The 24,216-nt window shown below is 39.7% G+C and overlaps 1 protein-coding gene across 1 annotated transcript; it reads left to right on the top strand.

The window, feature by feature from the left end:
- On the top strand, positions 1-23,116 carry LURAP1L (leucine rich adaptor protein 1 like). Its single transcript, XM_075136209.1, has 2 exons — positions 1-222; positions 22,193-23,116. The coding sequence occupies exons 1-2, from the start codon at positions 1-3 to the stop codon at positions 22,565-22,567; spliced, it is 597 nt and encodes a 198-aa protein (XP_074992310.1). The 3' UTR covers positions 22,568-23,116.
- The last annotated feature ends 1,100 nt before the right edge of the window (positions 23,117-24,216 follow it).

Raw genomic sequence — 24,216 nt, 5'->3', positions numbered from 1 at the left:
ATGGAGCCCGGCCCCCCGCCAGACCTCCGCGACGTCGAGCAAAAGCTGGGGCGCAAAGTGCCCGAGAGCCTGGCGCGGCCCTTGCGCGGGGAGGAGCTCCCGGGACGCCCCGCCGCTGCCGCGTCCGCCCGCGGCCCCGCCGCGGCCCCCGGCCCCCGCCGCCGCCGCGCCGCCGCCCTGGCCAGGCTGGAGACGAAACTTCACCTCCTGAAGCAGGAGATGGTGAGTAGCCGGGCGCCGGCTGAGGGGCCCTGCGGCAGCGCCTGGGGCGTTTGCAGCCCTCCCGCGCCGCCGCCGCCCTCCCGGCGGCACCGGCCCTCCACGGGCAGCGCTCCCCGCAGGGCCGGCCGGGGCCGGGGCCGGCGTTCCCCCCGCCCTGCGACCCGTCCCCGCCGCAGGAAGGTGGTGCTGCCCGCCCCTGGGAGCAGCCGTCGCCGCCTCGCATCCCTCCGGTCCGGCCACGCCGCGGGTGGCAGCGGGAGGCTGCGGCCTCTGCCACGGCTGCTGCCCGGGTGAGGACGAGGGCGTTCAGGTGAACGGCGTGGGGGACCTGTAACTCCTCGGGTCTTTTTCTCGCAGTGACAGTTCGCCGGTGACTCGCTGCTGGCTTCTGTTCCTCTGTCAGCTCGTTAGAAGTACGGAAAGCTGGTGTGTCAATAAACAAAATAACGCACTAGTCTCTCTCTGTTGTAAATGCATTTTCTGCATCGCACCTGTTGCCTGCTGATGAGACACTGGATGTTTCCGGGCTGAAAATTTGGCCTGGTATTCAGTGGCTCAATTTCTAGACATCGGTCTTCAGAGACTTATTTAGTTCCAAACAGACTGTGCAGGAGAGGCATGGTAATTCTTGAACAAACAACTATTTATAATTTGGTTGAGGGATTTTTTTTGCTGGTGGTCTGTGATGGGACTGCTGCCTTTAGTTCAGAACTTCTAACTTGTTTACTGTCTTAATGCAGGTGCTTGTCCTACTTTGTATGTCACCATCTCAATAAATTTATTTTTTGATGATGCCGTAAACCTGGCTTCATTTTTTTTAAGGCAAACCAAAGCAAGCAAGCGAGCAACTAGTGAACACTCAGCAGATACAATTCTGATGATGCAGAATACTTCAGATGTGCAAGCATAGTTGGCTTCCATTTTTATTAGAGTGGAATTGTTATGTGAGGTCCCAAAAGACACATTTTGGTAGCAGTTCTTTCCGTAGTTGTTGCCACTAAGCTTATTTGAAAACAGTATGGAATTTGATCTTGTTGGGGTGAGGATTTTGCTGGCAACGTGTTGAGGTGACTTTATGCAACTACCTTGGAACTCAGCCGTTTACAGCAAACAAAGCAATCTCATCCTATGTGAGCAAGTATAATGCCATACCATCAGTCTCTGTGTAACCTTACATATACATATATAAAAAAGCAAAAAGTAGGTGGGTTTGTAAGAGTTTTTAAAGAATAAGCTTACTAGGGGAAAAGGGAAACCGAGAATGGATATTCTGAGAGTTAATAGCCAAGATGATGACCTTAATCTTGAGAGGTGATTTATAAATCACACTTGCTATTGTGTGGCTTCATACGGTTTAAGAGATCCTCACAAATCAAACTGTCAATGTATTTTAGTGTAATGATCACTGCAAATTTCAGTTTTAACACTAAGTTCCACATTTTCAGCATATCTCAGGTTTATTTTTGAATTTTAAACTTGCACAAGGGTTGTAGAGTGACCTGCAGGTAGCTTATAATGTAAAACTGTTAGGAATGTCGAACTGCAAAGGAAACAAAGAAGGTAGCCAGAGTTCTTGGCATGACAGTTAGGCCTGTTAAGGGGGGGGAGAAACGAGTGTCTTGCCCTCATCACCTTTTCCTTTCACCTACTTCGTACTTACAACTTTCATGTCACAATCTTCAGTTTGCCTCTTCTTCCTTCTGCAGCCCAGTTTCCCTCTTTTTTTTCCCTGCCCTCAACATGAACATGTTTTAGTCCCAACATCCTTGACCTCTCCTGTTCTTTGTCACTTCAGTGACAGACTTTCACATCTGAACTCATTGCTCATGCTAAGTGAGGGGAGTTCTATTACACACTTCTTCCCATTTGACTTCTGGTCAATGTATGCCTATTAAACCACCAATACGATGACTCTTCGTAAAAAGGTGAAGTATTGGTACTCTGTCTACATCTTTTTTGTGGTCTCAGTTGTCTACTGTAATCCAGAGCATGAAAGTGAACTATCTTCCTGGGGTTTTCCTCTACTCTCTTTAGCGACTTAAGGATTTTCCTCTATCCTTAAGGTTTCTTCAGGTTCTTAATCTGTCACTTTCCCCTCTGCAATTTCCTTTGTGACATTGTATAGAGCTGATCAATTTAAGAACAATATCAAGTAAAAATCACACTGTTTCTTTCTATGTTTCTTTCTCTTTTTTCTGCACGTAATTCCTAAAACAGAGGCAAAACTTCCATCTAGCTTCTTATTTCTCACCTTTTTGTAGCATATTATTATTTGGCTTCGCTGCAAGGCCTAAGAGGCCTTGAACATGTAGAAAAGTAGTTTATAGCTGCTGCGGTAGTAAACGTGCAAAAAATGGAAAAGATTAGAAGTTTAGAAAACCAGGAATCATCTATCAAGCTATCTTTTTTCTAGTTGCGCTATGATGGCGGCTTCTGCAGCCCACTCACTGAACTTTGGGTAGACGCATCTGTGCTTTTTTTGCTTGCTTTCTTCAGACTTGAGGCAAACGTTTTGTAAGCATTTACAAAACAAGGTTATTCAGGCTCTTCTTTTCCAGTGACATATAAAAAAAGTTTACACTGGTTACTCTGCTGACATCTTGATCTTTGATGCTGAGCAGTGCTGTCTCATTATCTTCTTGTATTCTTCTTTTTGTTAATAAAGATATTTTGGACAGATGTGGCTATTTTCTGTTTTGTTGTTTTTTTTTTTAACTTGGCTTTATACAAATTGTGCAATTATGCAGCTCACCTTCTGTCCTGTCCCACAGCTATTGTTTGTCACAATGACTGTGCCTGTGCTGACAAATTTCAACTAAATCTGACAAAGCCTTAGTATGTTTTGACTTATCATTGCATTTAAATCATGGTGATCCCAAAGCTCTTGACTGTGCTGAGGATTTTACGGTTAACTACGTTTTCTCATCACTTTCCAGCTCATAGCTACTATAAAATAATTCTGTGTTCCCCCGACGTCCTGTTGTTTGGCCCCTGCCAGTAAAGAACAAGGGAAGCATACCTGAACCTGTTTCAATGCTTGGGAGTAGACACCAAGCCTTAGCTCAGGCTTCCAGCGACCAGAGTAAATGCTTCCAGCGACCAGAGTAAATTCAAACATACAGGAGTGGTAGTAGGTGGAAGTTTTTGTTCATTTAAAACTGGAGGGCCATCTCCTTTCCTGTCAATGCACACTTTGTTCTTCCAAAGAAACTGATCTTCTGTTCTTCCATCCATCTTGTATATGAGAAGCTAGTGCTTGTCTTGCCTCAGAACCTCTGAGGAAGAGAGAGATGGTGGAAGCTTTGAGAACTCTCTCTCATCAAGGTGCTGTGTCCTTGGGCTGGAAGAGCATGAATGAAATGGTGGAAGTGATTACCTCTCCTGTGTCATCTGCTGCAGGGGAATGTTAAGAAAGAAGCATATTATCGTGTCATATTTGACTTAGAAATGCTGGGTTTGACTGTGAGTTAAAGCACCTGACAGGTGTGCCTGTGTGGCAACTGTATGTCTGCTGGCTAAAGGCCTTGAGGCTTACATCTTGCTTCCTCAGATCCTTTTGCTGTTCCCAGCATATGGTTCTTTTCCCCTCAAGCCTGATTTTGCTGGTAGTCACTGGAATCACGCACAAAGCACCAAGGAGCACCTTTCTTGAAATACGGACGTGCTTGGCCAGGCCTCCTTCCCCTTCTTTACCTTCAGTTTTCCCCACCAAGGCCATGGTGGAGACTGTGTTGGATCCTGAAAACCTTTGAGGTATAAGGCCATCAAGTAACAGGAGAAGCAAGATATAATTGCCAGTGTGGGTCAAAACGCTGTGCTCTGGTCAGCCTAGGATGTGAAGAGTACCTCCTGCTAGCCTATGTGCCCTTTATTTGGTATGAAATTTGTCACAATGTTAATGTTAAACTCTCTCCTCCTGTGACATTTGAGGTGGAATCTTCCATTGGGGGATTAATAATAACTGTTTATAGCTGCAGCCCTGTTTCTGGTGTATCGTGCTCTTGAGGTCACCATTCAATACACGACTTCAACAGCTACACACTGCAGTAAATAATCAGTGAGGTTCATTCTGAAATGATACTGCTTCAAAAGCCTCATTTCTCCATCACAAGTTCCGGGGTTACTCAAAGGGAGATTTTCCTTAACAGCTGAAGAGAAAGAGTGGGGGCTTTTCTTTTTTGTTTTCATTCAAAAGTTTCCCAAATCAACTTTTTATTGCCTCTTTGAAAGCTAAAAAAGTTAAACAGAGTATAGTCTGCATCACACGCAATAAAAAAAAATAGCATGCTTTACATAAAAATATTTCAGGCAGAAAAGGTAAACTGTGTCCTGGAAGTGAGGGGTAAATGGCAGTGCTGGGACTTTAGATGAGATTCCTTCCAGTGAACACTGTTGAGGATCAAATATTGTTGATGAGTCTGAAGGCCAAACTGGGTATTCTGAGTGTAGCAGTTTTTAGGGTGAAGGGATAAAGAAATGGAAACAATCCTATTGCCAAGAAGCTGAGCATGTCAGATTTAGGCTAAAGCTATTTCAGATAGAGGCATATTCCTATGCTCTCTCATTAGTTGAGTTTTCTCCCCCTTCGTACTCCTAGTTCTTTTTTAGTATAATTATTTTTAAAAGGCTAATTAACGTGGAGCCCTGCAAAATGAAGCAGAACTAAAAGTACTTTTTACTGATTGGAATTAAGACAAATGTGGTCATTACAGTGCCAGTCCTTCTCTTATTCCTTTTTTTTTTTTCTTTTTAACATATCCTTATCATGTAAATGAAGGTGCAGGTTGGAGGGCCGAGCTTCTGTAACTCTATTCTACAGCTCTTGAGAGTTTGAACAACTTCAAATCTGCTTAGATTTATTAGATTCACAGTTGTGGGGGGTCTGCCTTTATTAGTTTCTTTAAAAGACCTTTTTGAAAAAGTCAACAACTGTGACTTGAAACATCTCTTTAGCACATGCTGTAGGTACAGGCTGCTGTATTCACTGTTTTGTATGATAACATCAATTGACTTAATTGAAGCCAAGATCTTGTTCACTGTGTCTAGTCAGCAGTGCAAAGCTGTGTATCAGATGCTGGTTTTCTATTAGATTAATTGGAATTTTTGCTTAAAAACTTGATTGAAGATAAAATCTTAAATATAAAATTACTAGTGGCTAAGCCTCAAGCCTGTGTAGGAGGGTATGATTAACCTTGGTTTCTTGGTGAGCAGTTATTCAGTGAATCCCTGAAGTGAGGCTGCTCTTAGAAGTAGAAAGAAGACATACAGTAAAAGAAATGAACTTATTTCCCCTAGTCCTCCTGAAGTTCACTGAAAAAGCGATAATCTTGGATCTTGCTAATGAGTTCTCTCCTTCATACCGTCCAATTTGCTTGATGTGATAGAGGAGTTTGTAATTTTTACATACAATGCGGATTGGGCAGTGATATTGGGATACTCAGGTTAAAAGGGATTTGTAGATTGATCCTCAGGGAGAATCTAGCAAGAAAAAATTGCAACCTAATTACAATACCAGAACTTTACCAAGTTTTCCATCTTTTCAGACCATCTTTGGAAGAACGGGGTGAGCAAGGTTATTTAAATTAATGCATATTTAAACATATCTTTTGACTGGCAAATCTCACCCAGTGCCTGGCAAAAGGGTTTGATTTGTGGAACATCTCTGTGTTGTACTCAGCCAGTGCTTCTGGCCACTCTCATTCAGCTATAGCAGCCGCTGGAGGGTTTAAGTTCCCAGAAGTACAGGTGAATATGTGCTTACATTATTAGCTACTGCTTGACCAAGAGTAGCTTGATTGCTGATACCTTACCTAGCAGCATCAGTACTAACCCTGATGTTAGTACTGGAGCACTATACTTCAGTACAAGTGCTTCTGTCTCATGTATGGATTGTCACAGCAATGTCGGGGATACTTCACTCGAGACTTAGACTGCCCATGTACAGATGAGACTTTTGCCAGCCCTTATTTCAAAGACTATATATTATCATTTAATGATACTTCTTTCCTGATTACTTTGTTGGGTAGAAAGCATCTTGGCTTTGAAGTTGCTTTTTAAAGTCTGATTGCTAACAATTTGTAATGAAAAGACATGAAGACTAAACCCTTTCTGCACAGAGCTCTACAGTTTAAGTGACTTGTAATAGCTTTTAGCAAATAGATTACAAACTTTCTGATGAAATCAGCAGAACAGCATGATTTTCGTAGAACAGCCCAGGCTAGAAGGGACCTCGAAAGATTATCTCATTCGACTTTTCATGGGAAAGGGAGCCTGGATGAGATTATCTAGCACCCTGTCCAATCGCAGCTTGCAAACCTCCAGCGATGGGGACTCCACCACGTCCCTGGGGAGGTTGTTCCAGTGATTGATTGTCCTCACCGTCAAAAATTTATTTCTTATATCAAGATGAAACCTCTCCTGGTGCAACTTGTACCTGTTGCCCTTGTCTTCTCCACGTGGCTCCTTGTGAAGGGAGACCCTCCATCCTCTTTGTAGCAGCCTTTTAAGTACTGGAATAACGTATTGAGATGCCCCCCTTTTCTCCAGAGAGAAAAGACCTAACTCCATCAGTCTTTCCTCATAAGACAGGTTCTCCAGCCCTTTGATCATCATCGTTTTGTGTGGATACTTTGTTTTGTGTGGATACTTATGGCTAACAATTATTAAAAAGCACCTTTTGTGTAAGCAGGAAAAACTTGAAAAGCACAATATCAAATACATATTTTGAGCAGAGATGATGGCCAACAAGTGCATTTCTACTCTTCGATACTTTTTTTCCCCCGTAACAGTAAATAGTTAAAGAATACATTTTCAATTCATTTTTTAAGGGTTATGAGATCACTTGTCTGTTCTCTGCCTTCAAGCTCAAAACCTAGTAAACTTTCCACAGTGGACATGTTTATTTCCTACGTGTTTCATTTCTGTCCATGTCCTGGAAGACAGGCTGGACAGTGGAATCTGGAGCAAATGAGGATGAAGTTACAGGAGTAAAAAGACAGAGATCTGAGCTGTTGAAAAGCAATTGGAGTTTAATTAAATTGAGTGCAATTTCTTTCTTGGTTTTTCACCTGCATTTATAACCATGGAAGTTGGGCATCTTACATGTAAGGAGTTCCAAAAGACAGTTCTCAGATTACTGTTTGTAAAGATGAAGAGCTCTGAACAGAAAATTATGCGCAATCTCATAATAAAAGAGGAAGTTTTTTGTTACGAAGGCAGACTTATCATAGAATCATAGAACAGTTTTGATTGGAAGGGACCTCTAAAGGTCATCTACTCCAACCCCCCTGCCATGGGCAGGGACATCTTCAACTAGATCAGGTTGCTCAGAGCCCCATCCAACCTGACCTGGAATGTTCCCAGGGATGGGGCATCTACCACCTCTCTGGGCAATCTGTCCCAGTGTTCCACCACGCTCATTGTAAAAAATTTCTTCCTTATAGCTAGTCTAAATCTACCCTGTTTTAGTTTAAAACCATTCCCCCTTGTCCTGTTGCAACAGGCCCTGCTAAAAGGTTCGTCCCCAAAGTAGCCTTTGTTTTCGAGCCCTCACTCTCATGAGTGGGGGTGCTAGTTACAAGCATGTATCTGTCGTGGATTACTTTTTGCCTTCATAGCCGTTGTTCTCTGTGTTGAACTTTGGCTTCAACCACCCACTTAACCTTACTGGTGTGGAATGGGAGCTGGTATCTAATTGGGCAACTGGGGCCTGAGGTGGCATCAGTGTATCATTTAGTTTCTTAATTTGAAAAGTCTGTATCTATTTGGATAGCAGTGCTAAAGCCATCTCAGAGCAGAGGATCTGTCCCCTATGCAGCCTGTAATCTTCTGTATAGATATTTTTAAATTCTTTCTGAAACACAGGTAACAAGCAGTGCTTGAAACTTTAGCATGGTTTTTATGAATGCAAACCTTCTGTACTGGAGATACAGGAAAGTGATGACTTTATAAGCTGTGATGACTCAGAAATAGCTTGACCAAATATTGCTCTAAAATAACTGCAACAAAAATGGCTTTTGCAGGCTTGTCAGAAAGCTATTACATTATTTACAATGCTGAAGAAACTTAATTGCAACTGTTAAAAGCAACTAAAGAAGCAAGCATGAGAAGCTTGAATTTGGACTGAAGTGTGAGGGTGTCCCTCAACCCAACAATTCTGAAGGGCAAGATTACCCAGTTTTGGCTGATTTGTTTACTGAATGCTTAGGAAAATCTGGATGTATTTTGGTCAGTTAAGCTGTTCTGTCTTGCTGTCCTGTGGCCTTGTACGTACTGTAGTTGTTTACAAGTACAGTTTTGAAATATATTCTTGACGTTGGATAACTTCAGTTAATGCCAAAAGGGAATCATAGTACTAAGAATTTTAAACCTGTGAATCTTGGTCTTTTCAGCCCCTTAAGAAAAACATTAACTTTTTTGTGGTAGGTGGGATAAGTTGTTCAAGGACTGGAGAGAGAACTGGGTAGGAGTGACTGCTACAGAGTTTGAGGAAGACGTTGAAATATTTGGTCTGAAATATATGGCTGCAATAAAAGCCAAGGAGGAGATTAATAATTAAAATAATGATGTTTCTTTAATGTAGAAGATAAAACATTCTTGCAAATCTGTACTTTGCAATGACTGTGAGGGGCTCTTCCTTTGTCAGCTGAGTGGCTGCAAACCAGATCTAGCTGGGAAACCTTCTGTGCCAGCACTCACCATAGTAATGCTGATTATGAAGTAGTAAGCCTTGCCCCAAGGGTAAGTTGCTTTCTGAGCTTGATTTTACTCTGTACCATGATGCACAGAGCCATGTGAGTATACAAATGGCCTTGGTGTCCCTAGAGCCAAGTGTGCTCTTACTTTGAGTCTGTAGCAAGCTGTAGCTGTGCTAGGAGTAAAACCTAGAATGACAGAGACAATATTTTTGTATGCGTCCGTTGAAACAGTTGTGTTGTAATCCATATAGTATTGCTATTTGTCTTCCTGTAGTAGATAGGTGTCTAACTAGGATACTTAATTCAGTAGTTGTTGAATTCACAGCTATGTAGTGGCTTCTGTCAAATTAAAACATCGCTAAGGTTTGTGCCTGCAACGTGTCTAGACTCGGTTTTGTAAAGTAACTAGAGTTGGAGGATGTGGTTTGGAGAAAGATTTTAACTATACTTATTGAAGTAATCTTCCTTCTTTTTCACAGCGTTTAACATGATTTCTCTCTGTCATCAGTCATTTACAGCTTAGGTGTCAATGGATGTCTTTCCATGTCTGTCTTCGTCTCTAGTGAGAGCTGGCTTGTGTCCAAAGTGACCAGTGGGCCCGGTAGGTACATCCTGAGATGTTCTACGTACCTGAGCAGTTTGCAAGCTTCAAGAGATGCTTGACTGTGTCGGGGAAGTGTTCATGATAACCAACTGGAAGGAACCCTAATCTGACCAAAATAAGTGACCAAAATACATCCAGAAGGTCTGTAAGCCACCTTGTATTACAGCTTTGAAAGGTATAAACACACAGCTCAAGTTTCTTCAAATCTAGAAGCATATTTGGACAGTCAGTTATTTCAGAAATATCCTCTGTGGTGAGTCCCTCTGGCTGCCTACCTGCAGATGAGCATGTGGAATAAAATGTGCCTGAGGATCTGCCCTTGAAGTTGCTCCAAAGGAGGTTTCCCTCCTTCCGTAGGAGGAGATAAGGAGAGGACACTAGAGAGTATATATATGTCAGGTGTTAAAGTTAGCTACTCTGTTTTGTCAGAATATGCAACCTCTCCCAGAGCTTCCACAAACATGGAGAAGAGCAACACTAGCACAGCTTGCAACCCTCCTCTCAGCAATCTAATCTTCTCCTCCCTCCCCACCAACCTGGCATCTCTTAATACTTACATTTTGTCAAGGGAGTGGTATGGCACATTTGTTAATTAACAGGAAACACAAACTAGCTAAGCTGCTAGGAGAAGTTATCTGAATGTTTCATTTGCCGTGCTGTAAAATAAACTCCTCACACTACTGTATGGCCCTGCTGGGTGCAGTGCCAGGTGAAGTGAAAGCGGTTAGTGCCTGTAAAGCAATGCTAAATTGCTATTTAACTCCTAGGCGTTTCAGATTTTATAAACACTTTACTGGCTTAATTTGTAATTTTGTTCACTATTGTTAGATACCAGCTGCATTCATGACTAAAATGCTTCCAGAAGGAGAGTCATTTTACTGCATTGCTGCTTTGGCCATGAAACATACCTCTCTTTAGATACAGAAGGAAGCAGACATCCAAGAATTATAACAAATGTGTTGAATGTTTCCAAGCTTCCACGTTTTTACCCCAAGGTAGAAACAAAGGTAGAATAGCTCTGTTGCTTTGCATTTTTCTGAGTCTTATTTTTTTCTGTCTTCCTGCAGAATTTCCACTGGTTTAAGGAAACGTTCTATTTGAAATGGTTACACTGCTTTTTGTACAGATATGTGCTTATGAGATACTGCAAACATTGGACACGACTCTCTCAATACCGAGTGTTTGCTGAAAAGATTTTTTTAATTTACAAAGCTTCAGATTCTGACCTTGACCCTTGCAATAATTATAAATGACTAGGAAAAACAGTCCTGACAGCAAGGAGGAAACTGTGAAGCATTTCTATGTAAGCAGAAATAGGATCTGCATTGGTTTGCCACCTCTTCAGAAAACTAGTGAAGGGAGTATCTAGCGTCCTTTCTGGGATGAGACTAACGTGTAAGTTTGGAAGGGTGCCTGAGGAAGGCCTGTTCCAGCCACATCGCAAGCCTGAATTTATTCTCTAACTTTGGCTGCTGATACAGACTGTTTTCTCTGCTGGGCAAAGCCAAATGGTGTGTGTTTAGAACAAAGTACATTATGATAAAACAGTGGCAATGTAGTGTTTTTATGTAGTTCGGTACTGAAGAATCCTTTCCATGGGCAGGAAGGTATTCTGACTAACATGATTTGGATAGGTCTGCGCAAAAACATGACAACTTTGAGAAATCATTCAAGGAGTCATTGTAAACTCCGACTTTACACTATTGTTCTAGCCTTCCCAAAACTATACAGTTATGAGAGGAGTGAACATGAAGCCGGAGCGATAATTTTTAGAGGACTTTTCCTGATTTGTCACTGCAGGTGTATTTTGCCTTCACAGGGCCACTTCAACCACTGTTGATGGGCTATCCATATGTCGTGGGAGAATTGTGCTGTACACTGAAATACTTAGTCTCAAGTGGTGGCCTGTGGCAGGTTCCTAGTGTTACAGGGCTTGTAGGAGAAAACTGTAAATCCTGCAACAGTAGTGGAGAAAGCCTTTTTGCAAGAGAAGAGCAGTTCTACTAGCATGCCAAAGCAACAGTAATTTTCTTCAGCTTCGAATGCCCACGGAATTTATGTACTCCTTCATTAGCACCTAGCACTAGTTGCTGTGACTGGAGCAATGGAGTGGAGGCACAGTTGCTGTTTTCCCCATAGGCAGATGAGGTAGCTCACAGTGGCCATCAATTCATGTAGCTGGTCATGCTTTCATCAGTGTAGAGTCCTCCCATTTCAGAGGAAAAAGAAATGCAACCCAAACAACAATATGATGTTTAAGCTTTTGTCATTTATCTCCTTGATTTTTATTAATTTGTACTCTGTTGAAGTTTAATGACAAAATTACTTCAGAAGGGCCCTAACCAGCCCTTTTCAAATACAACCGTACTTCTCTACTCCGACAATGTGTGTCCTAGATTTCCTTGTCTAGTTCTCTCACTTCCCAGGTATTCTTGATTATTGGCCATATTTGTCTTTTCCTAGCAATCTGGTGCAAGTCTTGCACCCTATTTCTGCTCCCCAACTAGCTTAGTAGCTAGTATTTCCTTAGCAGAAGGAGAAATGGGAAATGTAACCAATGACCTTGATTCCTTCCCGCTCTACTCATTGGGAACTGCATTGAGAGTTATGATTCGTAGTCTTTGCTGAACTAGGATCAAGCCACACTGCCCCAGTAGTCTGCTGTGTAGAAATCTTTGATAAGAGCAGGTTTAGGTATTAAAAGAGCAATATGACATGAGCTGGAGTGGTGTAGGAGAAGCTGAGGTCTGCACCACATGGTGTGAGTGATGGTTATTGGTCAGAGGAGGGATCAAATAATGTGGAAAGACTGGTACGTAGAGTGCCTGGTTTTGCCTTGAAGTTTATAGTTCATCACTGATTACTGCTGCTACCTTCTCATGAGATGTCCTTGGCTAGAAGTATAGGATTTCTGTGTATTTAATTTTAATATATGTTTTCACCTTATTACCTGGACAATCATGCCTTGTGACCTCCAGAACGTATTACTGCAGTGTCTTCTGTAGGAGCCAAAGAGACTCTTGGCTTTTTGAGCCAAAAGGGCTCAAAAGCTGCAGCTAGTATAGCCTGCAGCAGCCTGCTTGGCTAGTTGTGTTGGCCAAATTCAGGGTTTCAGCTTGCTAAAAATGGTACTAGCCTCTTGTTTGCTTCTAGCTTTTTAACGTGGAGATCCCAGATGCAGCTTGGCTGCTAGCTGTTTGATACCTTCTTAGTGGGTGAGAAAGAACTAAAGTAGTTAACTATTTATAGATATCGGGAAGTTTGGAAGGGTATTTTTGGTTGAAAGACAAAATAGGCAACTTTGCTTCATTTTATCTGAAAGATCTCAAATTTGCTAGTACGTTCAGATGGGCATAAAGCCTGTGTATGAACCGTATTTTAGTAGGATGGTGATTACACCAATGGGGAGATTTGGATGAAGTTTTTAATTTAAAAGAAAAAAATAAGGCTGAATCTGAAAGACATGCAACTTCAAATAGTGCACAGATTAAACTTAAGGAAAAAAAAAACAAACCTTATTTTATAATATTTTTATTCAATAAGTTTGAAAAGATTTAGCACTGAAATATGTTCATAAATTTTTCATAGGGAAAAAAAACAGTGATCAGCATATCACTTTCTAACTCTATTAAAGCAGTTCTAAGAGGACATGTGAACACTTAAAATTACAAGGCTGTCTTGAAGTTCCTTTTTATTGTTATTCAGATAAACCTTCAGTAAATATGATGGGAGTTTCCCGTTAGTAAAGATTTGGTTGTTAGATTAAAAATATGCTTTTAACAAGACCTACCCCATTATTACAAACAGAATCCTATTTTGAATTCTAGGGAGATTCAGACAAAGATTTGAATTTTTTTTAATCTTATGTGTCTCTCCAGTGGTATTGCGAAAGCAGACTTGAATTTCAAGAAAGTTCAGATTTGTCTCCACTAGTAATATTGTCGTGTCTCAGTTCTGACTTAATGAAACAAGTTGGGGGGTTTTGTTGATTTTTTTCCTTTTATGAGGTGAGGATCACTGTTGTCTTAGGAAAAGCAACGTTTTCAAACTTTGGTTATACCTGTAAGCAAAACCCATGATCTTCTTTCACTTTTATTTTAGTTCTATATTTTTGAGCGTACTTACACAGTGCCAGTATTAAAACTAATTAATTTTAAAGGGATGAGCAGGTTTGGAGTGCTCATTAACCAAATCTAATTCAGAAATGAACAAATATTTTATCCAGTTTTTGCAGTGTATTTTTAAGAGCATGTTTTGCTCAAGACAAGCATAAGTAAGGCAGAGAGTGAAATCCAATGAAAAAAAATCTAGATATGCTGTTGAGCCCCAGTGCTGTCTCATGTTGGTGGGGAACACACATCAAGTCTGTGTTGTGGCTGATGTCCATTATGATGATGCTGTGATCATCCATCTGCTGTAACACTTTCTGACACCCACAGCCAATCGTTACCACTGCATAGTGACCTGAATGTTTGCTGTGGCATTATCTTGTCTGTCAACATATGTGGGTCCATAGTATGGATTTTTCTGGACATTTCACCTCTGTCATAGTAGATACATTTCCAATGTCAGATGCTGCTTTATGACAGCAGTATGGGATATTTGGAAACATTTAGTAAAAATTTCAGTAGCATTAGAAGCTTTTTACCCTTCTCAAACCCCTGCATTTCCTCACTGCTTCCTTTCATGTTCATTCAACTAAGCTTTAAAATAATCAGGACCTTCCTTTTATATTCATTTGTCCTTCTGAAGCTGGATGTTTCTCTCTCTGAATTCTGTGGTGCTTCCATATTTAAAGAGCTGATTTAGCATTTATTTTATTTGGGCAGGAGGTGATGAAATAGGGACTTAACTAACTAACCTTTTTTTTTTTTCCTGCTACTTGCTCTCTGATGTATACCATGTTTCTGATAATCATAGTCATATCTACTTAGTAGGTATTTAAATTGTTTCTTCTTTTTCACAGTAAAATAAAAAGATAGCCAAAAAACTAAACAAACAAACAAAAAAATATTTTCCCCCTGAGGATTTTGTGCTACACTTAAGCATACAAGATACCTCAAATAATATAATGTTTAAAAAAAAAAAATTGTACCCTACTGAGTGAATGATTCAGCCAAATCATTGAGATTTTACTAGGTATTAGTGCAAATGACAGGCTGCCCAGATACTCCACAGAAGAGGATCATGCACATTTGAGGGAGTGGAGAAAGGCATTGAGGTCCACATTTTTTATTACACAGGTAATGTAACTAAGCAATTGCAGAACTTGGTGGTATGTATTTTCCCATCAAGTCTGAAGGGATCAATTAGTATGTATAAAATTAACATAGTAAATAGGGTGTTGTAAGAGAAACGTGAATCACCAATACTGTAATTTCCTATACAAGATGATAGCCATATTAGCATAATATTTTGTTCATGTATTTGCAAGAAATGTCCTTGAAACCTGTTCATTAAATTATTTACACTCATTGCTTACTGAGCTAACTTGCTCCCTCATGAAGTTGCTCTGCCTCCTGATTATTCTGGTGGTTGCTCACATCTGACCTGCCCACTGGCTTGCTCTAGCTAATGGGGGTTTGGTGAGCTCTGCTTACAGAAGGAGAATCCTCATCTGGCTGGTGTCGAATCACACTGTCTCTCTTTCTCCTTCCTAGTTAAAAAACACTGTTCACAAAGCTGTTATGTTGCTCCCAAATTTTACAGAAGGACCTGTAGAAGTATTTATCGTAAGAATTTGGTGCAGGATTGCACTGGAACTGCAGCAGGTTGAAACAAGATCATGACTGGGCTAGAGCTTCTTTTTAAACTAAGAAGGTCCAGGGCACAGACAAGAAACTGAAGACTTAATGACTGCTCACTTTCTGAACAGCTGCGTCTTCAGTGATTGTAATGAATGCTGCCTAAAAATCTACTATGAAGGTAGAGTCTTAGAGTCTTCAAGAGAAACAAGAGTATAAATAATCTCTTTTGCAAAAGAAGGCAAAAAGTAAGCAATCAAGACTGCTTCTGTAACCTGCTGCAATGTTTTTATTATGATTCACTATGGAAATGCAGATGAGAAGGTTCAGTGTAACTTGCTCCATTTGCAGAAATAAACTAGATCAGCAAACTGCAACTACAAATCAATGATGGGTCACATAAATTTAGCTTTTGTATATATAGCTTTTGTATGTGCTCCCTTGTTGTCTGAAGATTACCACAAACCTAAGAAACATAAGGAAAGAAATGGGATGATGTTCCAGCCATACATTATAACACAAGTCCATGCTGAAAGAAACCAGATGCACAAAAAGCTGTTGATCTACATATATCACTGTTGACTGAAATTTAATTTACCTAAATCAGTATGAGGTAAATCACAGTCAGACACACATGGCATAATGATGAACACTGGAGCACCTACCTCGACTCACTGACAGTCTTATCTCTGCCAGACTTTGCTCACCACCACCATTGTTTATGCATATGACATACCGTGTCAGGTTGATTGGGTTAGCTTGATTTATTGTAATGCATTAATTAATCCAAGCTACTTGACTTTGCGGTGGAGAGGATGTGGAGCATTCCCAGAAGCAGTTACAGTTCCACCTGTGCGTAGATGATCCCTTTCAGGTAAGGATGGTAAACCTGTGTTCTTGTACTCTGTCACATAAAAGTTGCCTGGATTTTTGACAGGTGATGCTGAAGATTGTGTACAAATTCAGAAATCAGTCTAGGCATTCTGCTTTTTCATCTTGATCCTGAAATACCATTGCCCAAAGCGGCTTAATTATATGAAGAAACCAATGCAAACATCCTGAATCAGTGGGACAATTTTGAAGTAGGCAAGAAGTTTAAAGTCAAGCACATGCACTGATTAAGGTAGGGTGGAGCTCATGCACAGCCTATTAATCATCCTATGTGTTTAAGGTGCAGACATTTGTCCCTTATCTGTCATTTGTGATTTTATTTTAGACATGTTAAATGGAAAAAAAAGCATTTCTTTTACTCAATGGTGTTGAGAAGCTATTGTAATATCATTCTGAGCTTGCTGACCTTCATGCTTTATGGTGGTTGCTTAATAAACAACACCTCTGTGTGTGACCACGCTCATCCCTATTGTAAATTTGTTAGCTCAGTGACTCCAATTAAATAATGCTTGCATTCACATATTTTGAATTTTGAAGTTTGAATAGGTTGCTTATGGTCTTTTTAGCTTGTTACATATATTCTATCACAAAATTGGTGAGGTTTTATTGATGAGTTTTATATCCTTTTATATCTGCTTACTAAATTTGTATCTTTATAAGACTCAAATAATTCAACATTGCCAACCAATGTTTATTTTATGTTTCACATTCTCACCATTCTCCTTGGGAATTAATTTTCTTAGTTACTTTAAAGATTGTTACTCAGTGTTTGTAATAGCAAAAGTGACGCCAGGAGAAAGTGGAATAAGGTTAGCTTTTGTGAAGAAAGAGACTTCTCAGAATTCAAAACAAATTATTATTTGGACATTGATTGTTAGATTTTTTAAATTTTTTTTGTTACATCTCAAATGAATGCATGGAATTCATTATTCCATGGAAAACTGAGGTAATCTGCCTTTAAAAAAAGAAAGAGGAGGTAGGCATAGCTGGGTAACCATAAAACTGTTTATCCTGAATGACACAGGAAATAGAAGAAATTGAATGGGAAAGTGGAAAGCTGTCTCTGACACACCCTAAAAAAAGGGAAACAGCAGTAGCATTAATACACCTAAACCATAGTGGTCACGCACACCTCTTTGGCATGGAAAGATTCTACTGGTTTGAAATTCTGTTTGTAAAATGGGCGATGGCGATGGGTATGGTAGTATTTAACAACAGATGGAATTGGCTCCAGTGCCCATTTCATCTAACCTCTTCATGTGCTAATTCTCTTCTGCAAGACTGCTCACACGCTGAACTTCTGAGCGGCTTTCAGTGGGGTACTGTATCTTGCTGCTGGTTCCATCCAACTTCCATTTATTGTGGCATGTCCATCCAAAATTATACTGCTTTAGAAGCACAGATTCCATAGTAGCCAACTCTAGATCAGTGTTTGAATCCTGCTCAAGATCCTGTGCAGAACAGAGCTGCTGAGCTGGGTGACTTAAATAGCTTCCTGAACCCATTAACCTGTAAGTTTAAGATTTTGTGTCTTGTAGTGACTTATTTCACTGTGCTCTGGGTAAAAGATTTGTCTTGAAGGAAATACCTTGTTATTCAGGCTCACTCATTTTCTTTCCCTTTACTAGTGGACTCTGTATAGCACACAACATAAAGGTGTTGAGGAAAAAATAAACTTAGGATTTTAGACCACATTTTATGGTTACCATTGATATCCCTGCAGTCTTCCTGTAGTTAAAAGAAGAAGAAACAGCAGCATGTGACCCCAAGAATCTAAAAGAAAGTAATCTTCAGAAAGAACCAGAGTTGCAGACAGTTTTGACAGATTAAAAGAATATATTTAATAGAATTTTTAGCTTTGTCATTTTTGGAGGGGAAGGGGACCCACTGTGTTTGGAGCCGCCTGGAAGCTACGTCTGCAGAACATGCAGCAGCAAAACGCAAGTCCATTCTGCCTGTGGTCCAAGTGCAAGTGCGACTTTGATCCAAAAGCAAAGTGACCAGTCTAGGGACAGCTAATGCACTATTTTGGGTGACTGCCAGGAAGTGATAATTGTCTTTGTTAACAGCCCTGGTCATTAAGAGTTTTATTCTAAAACCAATAACCTAGTCAAGTACTTTTTTAAAAACACTGTATGTATAAAAATAACATGAATATTTGTATATATCTGTATACACAGATGCCCATATGTCTGTATATATAAAAATTCTCTTGAATAAATTATGACAATGTTGCATGTGTTATTACGGAAGACCATAAGCAAGGCTAGTTGTGTAAGGAAGAAATATCTTGGTAGAACAACCAGTATGAGAGGGAGGGAGGCAGAGACAGGTGTTTAGGCAGGTTATCCCTTCTAGACTATCCCTGGTTGTGTCTGAATGCTAATCTGTTCTGTCCACTTATGCTACCAGACTACATTACTTGAAAGTGCTCACTGTGACTTTAATTTCATTATTTTTTCTTGCCGTGACTAGTTGTGTAATGTTAAGCATTTACGATCCTTCCTGGGGATCTGCACTATTGTGGTTATATAAACGAAGCAAAAATATATAAAAGCTAGCCTGTAACCAGAATTTCTCTTCTGGTCTCTTGTCACAATTCGTTTCTCCTGTATACCACAAGTTTATGCTGAGGACTGATACATACTCACACACACCTTCCCTATGGTGGTGCTGTGCTCTACCTTTAACTCAAAGAGCAGCTGTAGAAACTGTTCTGAAATACCTATATTAGCTATGATACACTCTGTTTAGATTCTTTCTGAAATGCACGTGTTACTGTGCGTAATGAATGGAGCTGTCAAACATGATGAGATTTTATTGTGTTTAGTCCCTTTAGTTGAACCATCTTGGAACTGACTTGTTTACTCCAACAGTTACATGGATGGTAGCTACATAAGTGAGGATGAACTAATGTGATTGTGTCTGGGCTAAAGCAGATGAGAGGCAAGAAATGTCATAGTCACATTTTTGTGTTATCAAGCAGGTGATGAAGTAAACCATATTAAAGAAAGATGACACTTGGTGGACTACTTTTTAATGTTTGCTTTAGGAAAAGCACACTCTTGATATGGGAGACTTGGGACGACACGTTAGCTTGGAGGAGGAGGACTCAAGTACTTGCAGGAATGCAAAGAATTACTCCCAGTAAGGCTGTTGCACAGAAATGCCAAAGCTGTGGGTGTATTTAGAGCAAAAAATTATTTCCTGTGAACTGAATCTGAAATATATGAGATACCTACTTCATCTAAAAGGGACTGTTTAATTAGAGGCATATTGGTGCTATCTCTGTTAAACATCTCCTTAATCAGCCTTTTGGGAAATTTGCCGTCTCCAGGCTTGCTTATATTCAGCAAGTTGCTAAAGTCTGTAGTTGCATTTTAGAAGTCGGGTAATTTGCTGCTTTCATGACAGCCTACTTGCTGAGCAAATGGTTTGTAGTGATTTATGGGTAGGAGTAGAGGAACTGGCTTGAGCAGGAGGGCTGCGAAATGGTCAATCTGTTCTCAGAACCTCACATCTGAAACAATGACAGATGGATAGTATTGTTAAAACTGTGAATGGTAAAACTATTTTGCACAGGACCAGGTTAGCTGTGTTAAATCCTGTGATACTGGATTGAGGATAATTCAGAAGTCATTCTGGGGACTGGAGAAGGAGACTAGGAATACATATGAGAGTTATATAGATGGTATGTTACTAGCAAAGCTTGAAATATCTTTGTGTTGGGTTGACCCTGGCCAGTAACTAAGCACCCCCCAGCTGCTCACTCACTTTTCCCACCAGTAGACCGATGCCCAGCCAGTCCCCAGGCAGTGGCTACATTGGAAGGACCAAACCCACGGATTTTATTGCTGAGCATGACATTAAATGGCAGGGAATGGCATGGTCAGTTGTGGTCAACTGTCCCAGCTCCGTCCTCTCCAGACATTTTTCCCAGCCCCAGCCTACTCACAGAGGGTGCAGAGTGAAAAACAGAAAAGGCCTTGATGCAATCACTGTTCAGCAACAGCTGGTATGCTATCAACACTGTTGTAGTCACAGATCTGGAACACAGCATCATACTGGCTGCTGTGAAGCATCCCAGCCAGAGCCAGTACAATCTTCTGCAGTATCTAACAGAATAAAAATACATTAAAATAACTTTTTGAGCAACTGTACCAGGTCAGTGTAATTTAGGATATTGAGAAGACAGCGTTTGAGTATGGAAAGAACCACATCCAGATTGTACTCTTGGCAAAACAAGATACAGTCTTTGCTTCCTGAGAATACTGATTCCATTCCAGTCCATTGTGGATGAACAATACAGGTGGTATATTTCTATATAGTAATTGCAGACTTGAAGAATAGCATAAAATGTCTGTTGTCTAGCTTAATAGATCTTTCTTGTTTTCTTCCTTATTTCTCAATTGAGTGAAGACATTCAAATTTTTGATATACTGTATTGTCTTTCTTGAATTAATAATCTGAAAGTTAACATGTTAGTGCCCTATGGAAGAAAAGCATGTAATATATGTGTATGTATCAGACATTATGGCACATATTTTTGTAGAGAAGTACACTCAAATTATATACAAGGGAAAGTATTTTCCAAATGCATGTATTAAAGCAGTGACATATGTGCATGTAGTATGCTTGATTAGTACAATTAAAGGATGTAAGAACGTGATAAAATATGACACAAATTAACATGGTAGACATGTTATCCCTATGAGTTAATCTGAAATGACTGGCGTTTTTTTTCCAGTGGTTTTAAGCATGCATGCCTATGTTGGCACTATGGCAAAAGTTCATCTAGGCGGAGGTCTTACTCTGGAAGTGATGAGACTGGAAGCGTGTCTGTTGTGATGTCAAGTATTTAGTTGTGCTGAGGTGCTGTTGGAAAGGGCTGGAGAGTTGATTAGGTCATAAACTAGCATTATCTTCTCACAATATGGATGGAAGTAGCTTCTGGCTCTCCACGCTTGATATTATGGTCAAACCCAGAATCATCTTCAATTTGTCAGACTACCTTTTCAGTATTTTTACTTGTTTCATGTGATGAATAGGAGGTCACAGAGATTTTTTTTGCCAGCACTTGTGATGTTTCAGATGGAAAGAAAGAAGGAACAAGTAAAACCCTTAGGCCTTACCTTTATGTGTTATCTCATTGTGGAAATTTGAGTAAAACAGTGTCTTATAAAGTTTTTCTGTTAAGGAAAACATGAAGTCAGTTTAATATCTGTGAAATGCAGCACTGTAATATTCCAGTGTGCTTTACAATTAACACTTCTGTGCGTACATGCATCAACCACCACAACTAAGTTGGAAAGTAGGACTTTGTGCTTAATGTGTATTTTTTATTTAGTTATTTTTTGCAAATTGTTGCTCTTTATGTTAATCTATAATAAGTGGTTGACTGTGAACTCATCACCTTCATCTAATATGGGTTTAAATAATTTGAAATTTACAGTTTCAATAAGTTCAGTATTTCAACTCTCAGACATTTATACAGCAGCTTGCAGTGTAAATGTAAGTGTAATGTGAATAAAACTTAGAAGTCCACAAGCCTTTTTCCAAATGATGCACATCTGAAAAGTTTAGGTTACCCAAGTAGCCATAATAAGGATAATTTGAGGTGAATGCTTAGCTGCCTGGATCTGTTAAGTAGCTTAGAGTAATTGTAAATGGAAATAGGTTTGTGTCTTGCTTCTCTGAATAATGAAAAGCCAACCCAAGAGTTGTCATAGCAGCTGTGTTTCTCATCTAAGTGGGATTGTACTAGTGTGTGTACAAGTATTGTCATTGACTGGCATTCCTGTTAATGGACTGCTTATGTAGCCTGATCAGGTTCCCCCTTGAACTTCATTGAAAGTATTAGTATAGCAATACTTTTACTTTTTTTTTTTTAAATAATTATTTAAATAGATTTGTCTTAGATGTGAAAGGTCGATTTTTTTTGTGGGTTTTTTAACCCACTCATTGCCTCCAGCCTGCTATTTGGAGTTTGATTTTGAAGAAAATGAGTAATTTTTTTAATCACTTTTGCCTTGTAGGTTAATCTCCGAGCCACTGATGTGAAGCTTATGCGCCAGCTACTCATCATCAACGAAAGTATTGAATCAATCAAGTGGATGATTGAAGAGAAGGCCATTGCCAGCAGAGGTAGTAGTTTGAGTGGCAGCCTGTGCAGCTTGCTGGAAAGTCAGGAGACATCCCTTCACGGCAGCTGTAACAGTTTACAAGACTGTAGTGATGGTCTGGATGGAATATCTGTGGGGAGTTATTTGGACACCTTAGTGGATGATGTCCCTGGTCACCAAACCCCTTCAGATATGGACCAGTTCAGTGATTCTTCTATTATGGAGGACTCACAGCCTCTGCATAAGCATCCCAAAATTGATTCTGATGAGTACTACTGTTTTGGTTAATAAAAACAAGTTCCAATGGGACATAAATGCACTTGTACTTACCCTTTTTCTTTGCTGCTATTTTATCTCACGTGCAAAACCCTCAAACTTCTCTTGGAAGGAAAACATAACATGATACTTTGATTCCACTTCATAACTTTTCTATTGCTTCTAATACATTTTCTCCTTGGTGGGTTGGGCTTTCCTCCTCCTCACCTTTTCTTTTTCTTAATTTATTGTCACAATTTTTCTTGTTTTGTTTTATTTTTTTACAATGCTGTATTTACAGGTCTTTAAAAGTGGTGAAGGAAAAGCTTTATCTTTAAAATGAGACATCAGGGAACGAGAGCAACAATTTTGCGTTTGTTGGCAATAAAATGTCTTCTGGTAAATATATGTTGTGGTAAATTTTCTTGACTACCATGTTTGGCCTTTCCAAAGACACTGTTCTTATTGAGCCTTAAATCTGAATCTTGAAAATACCTCTACAAAATAATTTTCCTTTTGTAAGCAATGATATTTGATTCTGTTAAGCTGTCTTCACTTGGAATATAAATTATCCTAAACTTTTCTGTGTGGGGGGTTTCTTTCTTCTTGAATGTTCTTATCCTTCTGGTCTAATTATGATTTTAAATTCTGGGCTTCACTGGTGTCTTGCAGTGATACATTCCAATACTGTATATTCCAGCTCTGCATAAAAGTATATTTCATATTTGTGTTTCATACATTTCATTTTCATTGAACCTGCTGTTTTATAGGCACAGTCTGTATCTGTAAAAAAATGAAAGAGGCATCCCACATTAAAAATATCCAATTCTAATAGTTTGGATACTGAGCCAAAATTCCTCAGCAGAGTTATTTTAAAAATGTAAAGTCTTGACAATTTTTACCTTGAAATTTTGAGGGATTTAGAGGGCATTGGTGAAACATTTTACAGGAGGCAACATGCTAGAAAGCATGTCCTGATTTTCTTTTGTATGCACACCCTCATCCTTAACAAGTTTACTTTGGTTTTACTGAATTTTATTACTAAGAGAAAGTGTTGCCCTGCTGTCAAATTTTTGTTTCCTGTTTTACAAATAAGTGTTTGTTTTAACCTTTTTGTGCCTACTGGTACAGTTCAGAGCTATGGCTAGTCATTCGTATTGGAAGGATCTGAGAAGAAAAATGGGAACAAACTGCTGTGTGGAAAGTCTTTGGCTTTGAGATTCCCCTGGCCCTTGCTTTTGTGCAGAAGATTAGGAGGCAGATTCTTCTTTTAATTGCTTCAGAATCATAAAGAAACAAGATTTTATCCTTCTACAGTAAAGAAAAAATAAGAATAAAAGAAATAGAATTGAACTGGACACTTTAACAGATTAATGAATGTGTATTTCCAGTTTACAGATAGTGAAAGAGGTGTTGATACTTACACATCACCTAAAAGAGTTCTGTCTTGCCATGTCTGTATTCCTACTGCCAGTAAAGAATGAAATTCCCTCACCAAAGAAACTAATGTTTGCCAGGTATAATACAGGCTCCCTATGTAAAATATCTTTTACACATTCTGAAGGAATAAAGCTAGTATATGCAGCAGTCAATGTATGTTGGTTTGGTTCATTTTGAGATAAAGTAATTGTCCAATAAGGTTCTGCTCTTCCAAGCCATGTTTCCATGGACCTGTCTTGTCC

Source organism: Calonectris borealis, chromosome Z, assembly GCF_964195595.1.
Source record: "Calonectris borealis chromosome Z, bCalBor7.hap1.2, whole genome shotgun sequence".
Classification (NCBI taxonomy): Eukaryota; Metazoa; Chordata; class Aves; order Procellariiformes; family Procellariidae; genus Calonectris; species Calonectris borealis.
The sequence above is the reverse complement of the archived record's forward strand: the minus strand, read 5'-3'. Positions and strand labels throughout refer to the sequence as shown.

Bases quoted from the DNA above. Each gene is read 5' to 3' on its own strand.
- LURAP1L (XM_075136209.1), top strand. From the start codon at position 1: ATGGAGCCCGGCCCCCCGCCAGACCTCCGCGACGTCGAGCAAAAGCTG. The intron at 223-22,192 runs GTGAGTAGCCGG...TTTGCCTTGTAG, and splicing joins ACCTCCTGAAGCAGGAGATG to GTTAATCTCCGAGCCACTGA.